This window comes from Crocodylus siamensis, chromosome 8 (genome assembly GCF_052110815.1).
Source record: "Crocodylus siamensis isolate JL-2025a chromosome 8, ASM5211081v1, whole genome shotgun sequence".
NCBI classification, from domain to species: Eukaryota; Metazoa; Chordata; order Crocodylia; family Crocodylidae; genus Crocodylus; species Crocodylus siamensis.
In genome coordinates this window covers 28,092,954-28,106,758 of record NC_143402.1, presented here as the reverse complement: position 1 = coordinate 28,106,758, position 13,805 = coordinate 28,092,954, and the positions used below count along the sequence as shown (strand labels likewise).

The 13,805-nt window shown below is 39.7% G+C and overlaps 1 protein-coding gene across 6 annotated transcripts in view; it reads right to left on the bottom strand.

The window, feature by feature from the left end:
* Positions 1-13,805, bottom strand: part of DACH2 (dachshund family transcription factor 2) — a 547,922-nt gene that overhangs the window by 167,067 nt on the left and 367,050 nt on the right. For all 6 annotated transcript variants that reach the window (XM_090060531.1, XM_090060534.1, XM_090060533.1 and 3 more), the window contains one exon: positions 4,195-4,326. In XM_090060531.1, coding sequence (XP_089916657.1) covers positions 4,195-4,326 — 132 coding nt within the window. The remainder of the gene's footprint in view (positions 1-4,194; positions 4,327-13,805) is intronic.

The window sequence follows — 13,805 nt, the reverse complement described above, 5'->3', positions numbered from 1 at the left end:
AATTTCAACAATCAATCTCCTTACTTAGCCAGCCCTCTGACTTCGACCTCTTTTTCTAGCCCCAACCTGGGGAAGTAAAGCACATTGGATGATCAGATGGGGTGGAAACAAACCTGCAGGGAGTTGCTCACACCGAGAAGCAACTATAATATGAGATTTGAAATATGAGCCACTATACTGGTTGAGGAAATTGTTCAAGCACTTCATGGGATGGCTAGAAAGGTGCAAGTAATTTTGTTCATTTCTAAAGAGGGAAAAAAGGAAAACATATTTTTAAGAAGCTTAGTGTTCTAATATGTAAACAAGGATATGCCCCAGTGTTGATCTCTCTCTGAAAAAATATATCGTCTTTCAGTAAAAATCCCATGCAATATTTAATATTTTTTATCAGGAATATTTTTATTATTTCATAATTTTTATATTTCTTCTTTTTTCTAGAGTTAATGATTTTAGAGGAAAATAATGTTTGCAATCTTTATTATCAATATTTGTTCCACATCACACCAGGAAGGTAAGCCAGGTAGAAGAAACCATCAAGATAAGACGACAGAAAGATGTAGAAAGAAATAAGCTTTTACTTCCCAAATTCTGGAGTTTCCTTGAATGTTTTTGTAAGATTTAACTGTATGCCTGTCTGTTGCTAGTGAGCCTTATAAATTGGTTAAATTATTATTGTATTTGAAATAGTAATAATCTGAAAATGTGATGTTCAGGCCCAAACAAGGGTTAAGTGAGTGTTCAGCTTCAAGGGTGATTGACAGCTAAAACTCATGTTCTCATCTGATAGCTCCAAAACCTCCCAAGCTCACAGCAATCGAAAATTTTGCAAATGTGACACTTCAGGCATTAACCAAATATAGGCAAAAGTAGGCTTTAAAAGGACATGATAAAGCATCTCTTGTATCTTCCTAATTCTATTAAAGAGAGAAGCCTGCATGTAATGGCATGCCTTTGGAAAAGCCTGGGAATAAAGTTTCAAAATTGTATTCTAAATACTCATGAATGGCAACTTTTAATGAAAAATGCACACAATAGTATCAGAACAACTCCAGGTTGAAAGAAGGCAGAATTCCTAAGCATCTTCTCAGAAAAGTTAAACCACGAAGAGCAGATGGGTTAAGCATCATGAGTGAAAACAATAACCGGATGTTTCATTGTAGATTATTTCCAGGGTAGTACTGCAATAAAAAAATAAAAACCAAAACAAAAAAACCAAAACACAACCTATATATTTTTTTTCAAATAAACGTGCAACCTTGAATTTCTTTGTTACAGTTAAAAAAAAAATTTAAAAAAATCAAAGCTTAGAAAAAACACAAAGGAAACAAAACCCCTCTGCCGCTGTATAACTATATTTCTAATTTGACAGCTACAATTATAATCATTCAGGCATCTATTTCCCACAAACTCTCCACAGCCATAACCTTTAGTGATTAATTATAAAGTTCCAGGAGCAATAGTACACAGACTAATTTCCTAAAACAATAAAAGACAGAATTTCTCATTTGGAGCTAAATGAAACACGAACAGGTTGTTATTCATGCTGAAATCTAAATGCAGAGTCATGTTGCAGCCATTACAGAAGCTATTAAACACAACCTCGAATCAAAGAAACTGTAGGTCTGTCTCCTAAAATAAAATGTTTTTTTCACTTAAGTAGCTTTTGACTTGTTTTGTTCCTTTTTACCCTTTGTTAGTAAAAAAATCTTTCAGAATTCAATTTTATTTCCCATTTTGCATTACCATTTTGTTTTTAGTAGTAATTTAAACTGTAGCAGTCTAGTTCAAAACAAACATTTGGTGAAGCTTTCATGCACAGATAATTATTATGGGGTGGTTTCATAGTTTCACAGCACCCATGAGTGAATCAATGTTATAAAGTGTATGCTAACTCTTCAACTAAATGACAGCTCTCTTTCAACTCTTCAGGCCTTATTCCAATCATCTAAGGAAGTTTAGGAGCTTATTATAGTGAGGGTGTGACAGGCAGTCTTGTTGCCTTGCGTAGTAAAATGAGCAGTTGCTGATTTGGTACCCTCTAGAAGGTATTATATCCCTACAATAATCCTAAAAAATTTACTTCTGACTTGAGGTATACCCTTTGTTTTGTGTGACATAGGCATATTAGCAATAATCTTTTAGTGAGAGAGACAAGCCACGTGTTACACAAAATTATCTTTTATAGAAATCAGGAAAAATAAAACTTATAGCATCTTCATCTTATCTTTCTCTTCCTCCTTCTTTCCCTATCCATTCCGAAGCCTGAAAGCAAATTCAGAAGTCCCAAAGTATACACTGAATAACTTTCCCCAATGAGGTAACAGGCATAAGTAAGTTTTTTGCTTTCTTTGTTTTTTGTCTTGTCATTTAATGGGACTGTATGGAACTACCCTGATATTGTGAATACCCCATGAATTCCAAAAAAAGAAAAAAATATAGGCAAAAAGTAACAGCCTTGTATTATCTGCACCTAGGTCCCAATCTAACACCAGTAAAACAAAAAGTGGAAATCCATTGTTGAAAAATTAGTATTGAATCAGTTGTAAAAAATATCACTTCCCCACAAATAAACTATTTTGAAAATATTTTGGTTAATGCTTGCATGGTCATTTCCCATAAAACTTGAAATTATATAACCAGAATAATATTACCTGGATTTGAAATAATCCCTACTGTAAGCATATAAAATATTGCAAATACCAAATAATATAATGTATTTATCTACAACACATTTTAAGGTGTATAATATATAGGTGTATTATCTATAATACATTTTAAGGTTAAAATGTTTTAAAGGTGATTCCCAACAGTTTAAAAAAAATCTCCAACACTAAGCATACACTTATTTTCTTTTGGGAGACTTCAACTGGGGTGAGATTAAATATATTTTTCTTCTCAATCAAGTTCTCGATGCTCTCTCTTAGCAGAGTATGTTTATGACATCTCAGATATGCAATCAGATGTTAAATTTCTGGAAACTCTACAGGAGTTGAATGAATTTAAAAATATTTTATTTTTACATACATTTTAAAATAATTTTAAAATATTAAGACTGTTATAGTTCAGTACACACTAATTAATTTTGTTTTGAAAACAGGTGAGTAAGAAGTACTTGTTCTGTATAAGTACAGAGAAGTTTTAGGAAAGCATTTATTGCATGTGTGGCAAGTTCAGTTTCTTCAGTATAGACGAGCCTACAGTTAGCTGTTAGCTAGTTGCCGAAAGGCAATACCACTTTTCAGAAGACATTGCTTTATGAATAATTTTTCATGAATTCAAAGTTATTTATTTAGAAAATGAGTCTTAGACTTCCCAGTTTTTGCCTTATTTGTCTAATAAGCTACCACTTCGTTGGTATAATAATTCATATATACAACATACCATCTACAAGCAGACACTGTATTCTTATTATGAAATAGAAGTGTTGTTCCTGTAGCTCCCCATGTCTGAAATAGATCCATCCCAGTCTCTGTTCCCTCTGATATTTCCACTCCCAAGACCTTTGCAATTACCAAAAAGCCTTTCTTCAAAGCATCCATCTCAAATGTCATCTTGAAGCCAAAGCTTGTTAAGTTGTGGCAATTATGTTTAACAATATATTTTAGGAAATATGTTTGGATCATAGGGTTGGAAGGGTCCTTACAAGAGTTTCTATATCATTTTAAGGATAGTTCTAGTTCTTTAGGCTATAGCTTACACCTACTTTGCCCCTTTTTCATAGCTTGGGTTATAAATAGCTCTTCTATTTATACAGTAATATGGTATAAAGCTAAATAACTGGCAATTTGCCATTTCTTTCTGTCTGTGCAATGACGGGTGCCCCATACCAACTTGGAAAACCTATATATTTTTGATACTTGCCACAATTTACAGGAAAATATTATACTCAACATTTTGGCATGCGAGAAGTTTTTTGTCACTATAAGCATGCAGAGAAGAGTTTAGAAAGTCTATTTTTTTCAGGTAAGATAAGTAATCCTCAATCATTAGGCAACTTTTCAGAAAAAAATTGTGAGAAGTGTTGTTAGGAGTAAGACTGGGGGAATGTGTACTTGATTCTTAACTGATTTTGGGAATGCACAACTAGCTACAATTGGAACAGTATGACGATACCAGAGATCCTCTCATTTTATGTTTCACTGCACACACAGGAAGACACAGAGCCATTCTGGGTTAGCCAAAGATGCTATTTACCTGCATTAGAATTGAGTTCTTCATTCTCTGATTCTGTTCCATTTTGACTTCCACTTCCATGGAGACTGTTCATTGCCATAAGTTTCATCTTCTGTAACTTCATAGCCTCTGCCATGGCAGCTGCTGTTAGACCTAGAAATAAAAAAATAAATTCAGATACAGCAAACATAAATGGACAACTCATGTCAACAAGAATAACAATATAAAAATAGTTAATTCTGTTCAGACCTCCTTTCTAGTTACTCTACTATTATTATGAGCATCAGCCTTACATTAACTTATTCTACCTATCATTCTTTTTTTAAATGCATACTATAAAGTAGAACTCACAAAAAAGCTCTGGTATTACTTTAACATATTACTTAATGTTGCTTAGATCATATTCTGCTTCCCTTGTGACATAGCTAATAGTATTTCAAGAATTTCCAGAATACTGGTCCTTAAGTTCAAAGGCTGGAGGCCAATCAAAACCATTGGCAAAAGGCATAAAGAATACACTTTTAGCACTCTTCCAGAGTCAGCACTGCAACCATCTGATCTAAATCAGAACTGCTGCTGCCCCTCTGGAAATTGTCTAATTTAATTTTGAAAAATTCAGGTAACTACGAATTTGACCTCCAGGTCACTCAGGAAAGCTATTACAACTCTTCCAAGATAGTTAGACCCTTAAAAATGTATGGCATAAAATAGATAGGGGTGCAAGATTTTCAAGTGGCTCAATAGTTACTTCCTCTGCAAAATAACCTGAAGGGAAGAGAGGTGAAGGAGCCAAGGTGAAGTGGGAGTAGGTTTTGGTTTGCGCTTAATTATCTTGTTTTCTTCGTTAAATTGTTAACACCCCTTATATGTTGTGTTCAGAAAAAGTAAACTTCAAACATTTTTTCATCAGACGCTTTTCTAGACCATTTTCAAATTGTTCTTAAAATGCGCATATTTTGGGTAGAAATAGTTAATTTGAAAGTTTGTCTAATAAGCAGGAAAATATAAAAATAGAAAACTCAACTATCCAAGAGAACTCTTAAACTATTATTTAGAATTCCTGCTGTTTATTTTGGTAGAATTCTAGGCTGGGTGGGCTGTTCTGGCTCCCTCTCAATAGAAGATTGTATAATTCGTCCTGTGCCATTTGTTGAGACAGCGGGCTGGAATGCTTCATATCAGACATAATTTGCAAGTTATTACAGTTGTTCACCAAATCAATGAATTACTTTACCACAAAAAGAAAAAATATACATCTTTGTGCTGCAGTCATTTTTAAAATCCAGAACTTCTGGAATGGATTTCATTTTCACAAAGCTGTAAAGATGTCGCAAGCTGTAAAAACACATGTTCAAAAAACAACAAAATACCCTTGTTTACCTCTGGAAAACACACTCACTAAGGGATGAAGCACTGAGTTTACTGCCTTAATAACTATTGCAGTCTTTACTGTCATACATCAATGAACTAAAAGGCTTTCTTTTAAAAGTTGCAATGAATTTGTTGCATCTGTCAGTATAGATCCTATTACAAACTTCACAAGAGTTCTCACTACTGTAGTTTGGGTGAAGTAAGACACTGGCCTCCATGATCTTTGGGCCCAATTCTTTTTTTTTCCAGTTTTTTCATACACTTTACTCTGGTATAACTCTCAGTTCCTATGAAGCTACTCATTGATGTAAATCGTAAGTATGATGTCAGAGTTAGGCCAGTTATCAAAACAAACTTACAAAACGTAGCCATTCTCCTCCATAGGCACCCTTCCTCCTTTCTTTCAAATCTCTTTCCTAAGACCCTACTAGTATTCCTAAGTAGGAATTGCATTTATTCATCCAGTTTTTCATTAGCACTACTCAGAAGACCTACTAAACACCAGTTGTCCTGTCTTTTATCCATGAAATGACCAATGGTGATCTTGACAATATAAGCATATTATGTAGAAAATAAGAATATATAACTTTTATTTCAGAAAATATCTTCAACCACCTTGTATTTTAATAAGGTCACTAACTCAGTAAACAATAGACTACTACTCTAGAAGTAACAACCAGAACTCAGTGTAAAAATAAATCAATTATCCATATTTTCTATGGTTTCATAGTTAGTAGGGTCGGAAGGGACCTGAGCAGATCATCAAGTCCAACCCCCTGCTAGAGGCAAGAAAGAGTACTGGGGTCAGATGACCCCGACAAGGTGTCTATCTAGCCTCCTCTTAAAGACCCCCAGGGTAGGAGCGAGGACCACTTCCCTTGGAAGTTGGTTCCAGATCCTAGCCACCCTGACTGTGAAGTAGTGCCACCTGATATCCAGCCTGAATCTGCTCTCAGCTTATGGCCGTTGTTCCTTGTTACTCCCAGTAGTGCTCGGGGGAACAGGGACTTTCCCACTGACTGCTGGTCTCCCTTGGCCAGTTTACAGACAGCCCCAGGGTGTTGAGGGAGCTAGCTGGGGTTATTGCAGGGCCCTTGGCATGGCTCTACAAGCGCTCGTGGTGCTTGGGCCAGGTGCCAGATGACTGGCAGATAGCTAATGTGGTCCCCATCTTCAAAAAAGGGAAGAGGGAGGACCTGGGCAACTACAGGCCCATCAGTCTTACCTCTATCCTTGGGAAACTCTTTGAGAAGATCCTCAAGGAGCACATCTGTGATGGGCCGGCTTCAGGGATGATGCTCAAGGGCAACCAGCACGGTTTCATTAGGGGCAGGTCTTGTCAGACCAACCTGATTGCCTTTTATGATCAGGTCACAAAGGCAATGGATGCAGGTGTTGCCATGGACGTGGTCTTTCTAGACTTCAGTAAGGCCTTTGACACTGTCTCCCACCTCATCCTCATTAAAAAACTAGGTGACTGTGGCATTGATGCCTACACAGTCAGACGGATTGCAGATTGGCTCAAGGGTCATACTCAGAGGGTGATGGTGGATGGGTCATATTTGACCTGGGGGGAAGTGGGCAGCGGAGTCCCCCAGGGCTCGGTCCTGGGGCCTGCGCTGTTTAATTTCTTCATCAGCGATTTGGACAATGGGGTGAAATGCAACCTGTTTAAATTTGCTGATAATACCAAAATTTGGGGTGAGGTAAGCACACTAGTAGGGAGACTGCAACGAGACCTGGACAGGTTACAGGAGTGGGCTGACATAAACAAGATGCATTTCAATACTGACAAGTGCAGGGTGCTGCACTTAGGCAGTAGAAACCAGCAGCACACTTATAGAATGGGAAACTCCCTTCTTGAGAGCACGGAGGCGGAAAGGGATCTTGGAGTCATTAATGACTCCAAGATGAACATGGGCCGACAATGCGAGGTCACGGTTGGCAGGGCTAACCGCACCTTGTCGTGCATCCACAGGTGCATCTCAAGTAGAGCCAGGGAGGTGATCCTCCTCCTCTATGTGACACTGGTCAGGCCACAGGTACTGTGTCCAGTTCTGTGCGCCCCATTTCAGGAGGGATGTGGACAACATTGAAAGGGTCCAGAGGGGGGCCACACGCATGATCCAGGGACTACAGGGCAGACCCTACATTGAAAGACTGCAGGACCTAAATCTGTTCAGCCTTCACAAGAGAAGGCTGAGGAGGGACCTGGTGACTGTCTATAAATTCACTAGGGGGGACCAGAAGGATTTAGGGGAGACGCTGTTTCCCCTAGCACCCCCTGGCATGACAAGGAACAATGGACACAAGTTATTAGAGAGTAGATTTAGATTAGACATCCGCAAGAACTACTTCACAGTTAGGGCGGCTAGGAGCTGGAACCAACTTCCTAGGGAAGTGGTGCTGGCTCCTACCCTGGGGATCTTTAAGAAGAGGCTTGGTGACTACCTGGCTGGACTCATTTGAGTCGAGTCTTTTTCTCACGCCCGGGCAGGGGGTTGGGCTTGAAGATCTACAAGGTCCCTTCCGACCCTGCTTCTATGATTCTATGATTCAGATCCCCTCTCAGCCTCCTCTTTTGGAGGCTGAACAGGTTCAGATCCTGTAGCCTATCCTCATGGTTCTTTTACACATTGTAAATTTTGAGTTAATCAGGCAAATGTGAATGAGAGCCTTAAGATAATACTGCTTCTGGGTCTCCCAATACACTAAAATAGACTCCAGTAGAAAATACCTCTTACAGGACAAATATTCTCTAAAATTTTAACCTGACCTATAAGAAAAACGTGAATTATTTTGTAACCTGAACACCACCATCATCGCTACTCCTTCCGTCTGCACAAACCTCTGCACATCTTAGCACCAACCAGAAAAGAAATTGCCAGTAAATATATTTCTTAATACCATTAATTTCCATTTTGGAAGTAAAGCAACCAACCAACCAAAATACAAGCAATCTAGCAGCACCAAGAGTTTGGGGAAAAAAAGAAGGTTTCCAGCCACAGTTTGCAGACCCAAGGATTTATACCCAAGTACTTCTAAATGTTTGGGTGCTTAGTCCCATCAAATTAAAGTTCTCAGACTCACTCTTTGCTTAAAAAAAAAAATCAGTGAGAAAACCACCCAGAGCATGTTCTCCCTCTATCTTTCCCCACTGAAACCAACTTCAAGAAATACTCATATTTTTAAGACATCACAAGAAATAAAGAACCGGGAAATGTTGAATATGGAGTTATTGATCATGACCACATTTACAACCATATATGTAATAGGGAACAATGCTGTACTGATGAATGGATCTTTAAATTGTTAATTTATTATTTTTTATTTTTACAATTTTAACTCCAAAAATTCTAGGGAAAGGAAAGTAGATATAAGTTTACCTAGTAGAAATGAAAAAAATAAAACAAAAAATTACTCAATGCCCTATTTAAAAAACAAAATTCCTTCTTAATAATCAAGGTTAGATGGATTAGGAAGATAAAAAGTATATTAAGGAGCAACAGGAACAGAGCCAGCACAAAGCCTCTACAACCCAAGCTGGAGAAATTTAAGTCAACTATTTTCAGGAATATGTTGAGCTTACTACCCAGACACTGTGTACGAGAACCAGAAATCTATGCTCGTGTCAGTTCAGTATTAAATGGTGAAAAATATCCATAATGCAAAAACAATCCCCCCCCCACCAAAAAAAAATCCCAAAAAAAGAACAAAAATCCAGCAACTTTAGGAATCTGAGCGGTTAGCCAAGCAGTTGCAGTCAGTCTGCCAGTACTTTTTCTAACTACTGAAGCACGTGTGCTTTCATCGTGGTCTTTGCCTACACTATTATAATATATTTACACTTAAATAGTGCCAGTCATGGATCACAATGCCATTGTGGCAGGCACTATATAAACACTTGCTCTCAGTTCTGGAGCATTCCTGAGAAAGAAAAAGTTGGGTAACCCAAAAGACTTAATAACCCTGGCCAGCTAGTTTCAGGCAAGTGGTATCATGGTACTAATGAAAAAAGTATATATCTAATCAGGGATCCTGGCTTTCTCGGTTTAAAAAATTCCAAATTCTCTGATTTTTTTTAAATCCAACATTCTCCAATTTAGAAACCTAGAATCTGCGTTTTTCTGCAATTAAAATGAAAGACCAGTATATATACAGGTATTGGTTGAAAACAATGTTTTATTGATATATTTACAATATTAAGGCAATTTAGAAGCCTACCAGTGCCCCAATCATGATAATAAAATAATTTTTATCATGGAAAATCAGATCTTCCCCTGTCTCCTTTACTCACCAGGATGCAAGTCCAGCTGCATCTGCTTTATGGTATGAAGCAGCTCTGATAGGCCAGTGCTGTCCCTTCCCATGCCTATGCTGTTTCCCCTCACTCCCAAACCATGGCCCCCCACAGCCTTGCTGGTGCCCCTCACTCTTAACCTGTAGCTCTTTGTCCCTGCCTGTACCCCTCAATGCCAAACCACAGTTCCCCCACCCCTCCAAATTTACTGGTGCCCCTCACTTCCAACCTGTAGGCCCCCCATCCCTACCAGTGCCCCCACTCCTGACCACAGCCCTGCTGGTGTCCCTCACTCTCCACCTGTAGCCCGGTGGCACTGCTGATGCCCCTCACTACTGACCTACAGCCCTCCACCCCTCTTGATGCCCCTCACTTATGACCCAGAGGTCCCCCATCCCCACTGTGGCCCTTCACTTATGACCTGCAGTCCCCTGGCCCTTGAGCCCTGCTGAAGGAAGCCCCCAGATACCAGGGCTATGAGACCTGGTTGCTGCCTACTGCCTGCTCCTTACCCCACAGGTGCCATGCACAGCTGGACAGCAGCACCCGAGCCCCAGTTGCTGCATGCAGGTGGTGGCTACTAAAGCTGGAGCAGAAAGCAGAGCCCAAGCTACCTCCATCTCCCCCCTGTGGACAGCATGGCTGGAGTGGAGCAGAGCAGAGCCCATGGGGGGTGGGAGAAGATGCAGGCTGCCCATTGTGGGGCTCAGGGGTCACCACCTTGCTGCCTTCCTCCCAGAGGCCTCCAAAGCCCAGTGCGTGGGAACCAGCACAGAAGGGAGGAGATGGGCAGGAAGGCTCAGTACTGCTACCACCAGGACCCCTGCACCAGATGCACTGCTAAAGTGAGGTGCCTTCTGCCCACCTAGAACCAGTGGAGGCAGCAGCAGCAGTGCAGAGTTGTGCCCCCTGCTGCTGTCGGGCGGGCAGAGTGCATCTCACTTTGGCAGCATGGTTAGTGTGGGGGTCCTGGCAACAGTTGTAGCACTGAGCCTCCCTGCCTTGCTCTGCCCTCTCGTGTCGGGTTCCACCCACTAGACCAGAGACGATCCTAGGGGACGGCAGCAGGCCAGGGAGCCCCAAGCCCTGCAGCAGGCAGCCTGCATCCTCCCCTGCCCCATGCATGAGACTGCGGGGGATATGCCCCCCTCCCATTTCCCTCTGACATGTTTACTCTGGCACCTGACCCCTCCCCAGGAGTGCACATAGTGGCAGAGAGCTAGTCCTCCCTCTCCCCGCCCAGACAAACCACCCTTGGCTCCATCCCGCTCCCCTAGCCAGGCCCTGTGGCTGCATATTCCTGCCCCAGCTGGGCAATGCCACCATCCCCAGCCCTAGCCACCAACTATGCCACACTTACTCCCTCATTGTGGTCTCCTCAATATGCCCCTCCAATAGACCTACCTGCAGGCAACTGCAGGAGCTGCTCTCCACTGCTGCCTGGCTGTATTGCTGGCCACGTGTATGTGTATGCATGCACATGATGCCCCCTGCATCTGACTGGCCTCCTCCCACTTCCCTTAGCCCCAAGTAGCTCCTTGTAGGCTGGAACTCTTTAAAGGAGCTCTTTAAAAAGAAAAAAAAATCTATGTTTTTCCACAAAAAATGGAAAACCCAGATCCCTGATAATCACCCATCTACACAGGCTTCAAATAAAACATAGAAGACCAAACTAAGAATTAATATTCTGATGTAATACAGTTCAAATACCTATTTATAGAATTCACTGCTGCAGCTGACTCCATTCTGGTTAGCTTTGGTAAAAAGAAGAATTCTCCATCAGATTTGCCTAACATCCACGCTGAATTCAGAGAGCATTTTCTATATTTCTGATTGCAGTGTTATAGGATAGAGGAATCCTGTTTACAGCAACCAAAGTTGCATACCTTACTTGTAAAGAAAAAAAAAGCAAAGCATTCCAGGTTATGCATCTGCCCTTCTAATTTACCTAAGAAATTGAAGTTTATAAGAAAAAAATGTTGGATTAATTATTCCATAATGCTTGACCTAGTCTCACCCTACACACCCTTATCTTCTCTTTCTCTTTTTCCCTTCCTTCCCTCTTATGCAACCAATTACTAAGCACCTTTGCTAAGATAGAAACATTAAATACTAATGTGTAAACACCTACTTCCATGTGTATTTCCTGTATATATGATATTGTGTTATAGAACCCAGGGCTCCAAGCCACTAGGGGAACTTTTGAATCTCAGGACTATGATTAAATAATATAAATTAGCCATTACCAAATACTTGGTTTGGAAAACATATTAAACTATAATTCAGGTACACTCTTGCAACCGCAACAAAGGTGGGCAAGTGTACAAAAAGGCAAAATTTGTCCTCATCCTCATGTTTTGCTTATTTTTATCCAGTTTTTATGGTTTGAGTGTAACAAATATGAAGGCCAAGTAAGTTCTTAAAGACTTCAGTATTACAGAATGTATGCAAGTAATTCTGTGCTCTAAGTAAGGCTATTTTTCAGTTTCCTAATTAGTTATACTGTGCCCATCCCTCCATATTAGTTTGAAAGCTTTTCTGTCAAAACTGAGAACAAGTAAATTAACTAAAGGGGAGCTATGAGTAATCAAATCTTGAGGTCTGCAATTAATTAAATGAAATGGTGAGTCAGTGCACTGAAGTATGGTCTTATATTAAAAACAAAACATTTAATTAAATTAACAGTCAACACATTGCAATTAATAATATTCAAAAGAAAAGCTGAAAAACAGTTTAGCCCTGCCATATTATTTCAGTCTAACAGTCAAGCATTGTGTATCAGCTTTTTTGTTATTTGCATTCAAAGCTTCTATGGGTCAAGTGCAATGTGCTAAACAGGAATAATGAAGCATCTGGTGGCATGAAATGTTAATGCAAGATACTGTATTGCAAACAGTGGAAACGGTTCTGAACATCCTATAAATTACGCCTTTGAAGATTGAGGGTGGTGGGCTGTCTTTTAATTTCTTTCCAGTAATATTCAGATAATGCCCTACAAGCATTTATTAATTTTAACATTAAGTAGGTAATATCAAATCAAGGCATCTGTTCTATTAAAATATATTATCCTAATTCAGTGAACACCAGCAATGAAATGATTTTACTGCTTAGCATGAGGTATAAACCAAAACCCTAAAAAATTGTTAGGGTGACAGTATTTGGATCTTAGGGAGCATTGGATTTGCAGCTGAATAAAAGGCTATAACCTGTGGCCTAGCAAGCTGCTAACTACAAGGCAGAAAGGTATGTTAAAAGTAACACTGCAAGAAGCTTAGGCAAGCATAGTATTGTTGTAAGATATATAGCTCATTGTGCAAGAAAAACAGGATGCAGACCACTGGATATTGTTAGGAGATAAAACAGAAGTAAGACCTTGGAGATGGTGAGGAAATCAGCAAGAGACTGAGAGAAGCAGGGGTCAGGATCTTGGCATGCGTTTATAGCAAAAAGACATGTAAATAAGTGAAACACATAGGTAATTCCATGCTAATTAAATAAACAGTAAACAGAGGTGGAACTTAAGATGGGAAGGAATAAGGGTGGAACAAAGGAAGGACAAAGGTGGGGTAAATGTTAATAAGCATAAACCAAGGAGTATAAATATGGAAAGAACTAATGTTCATAGCAGCTCCCCAGTTTGTTGGAGCTGTCCAAAACTGTCTCCATTTTGAATAAAGCTGTTGCAGAGCAATGCGTGCATCGATCTGTTGTCTCCCCAGTTATTAGATGTCGCATGAAGCCAGGGTCTAACAAGAATATCAATACCTCAAACAAAAATAGTTTGGATCGGTGCCCAAATATAATCCCAGGTTTTGCCCCATCCCTGTAAATTGATTAATTTAGCAGCTAAATAGTCCTACATTCTAGGGCATATGCTTCTTGCAACTGGCTTCTATTCTCAAGAGCTGAATAAATATATGTTGACTACCAATTCAGATAGATTACAGTCTCTGACATATCA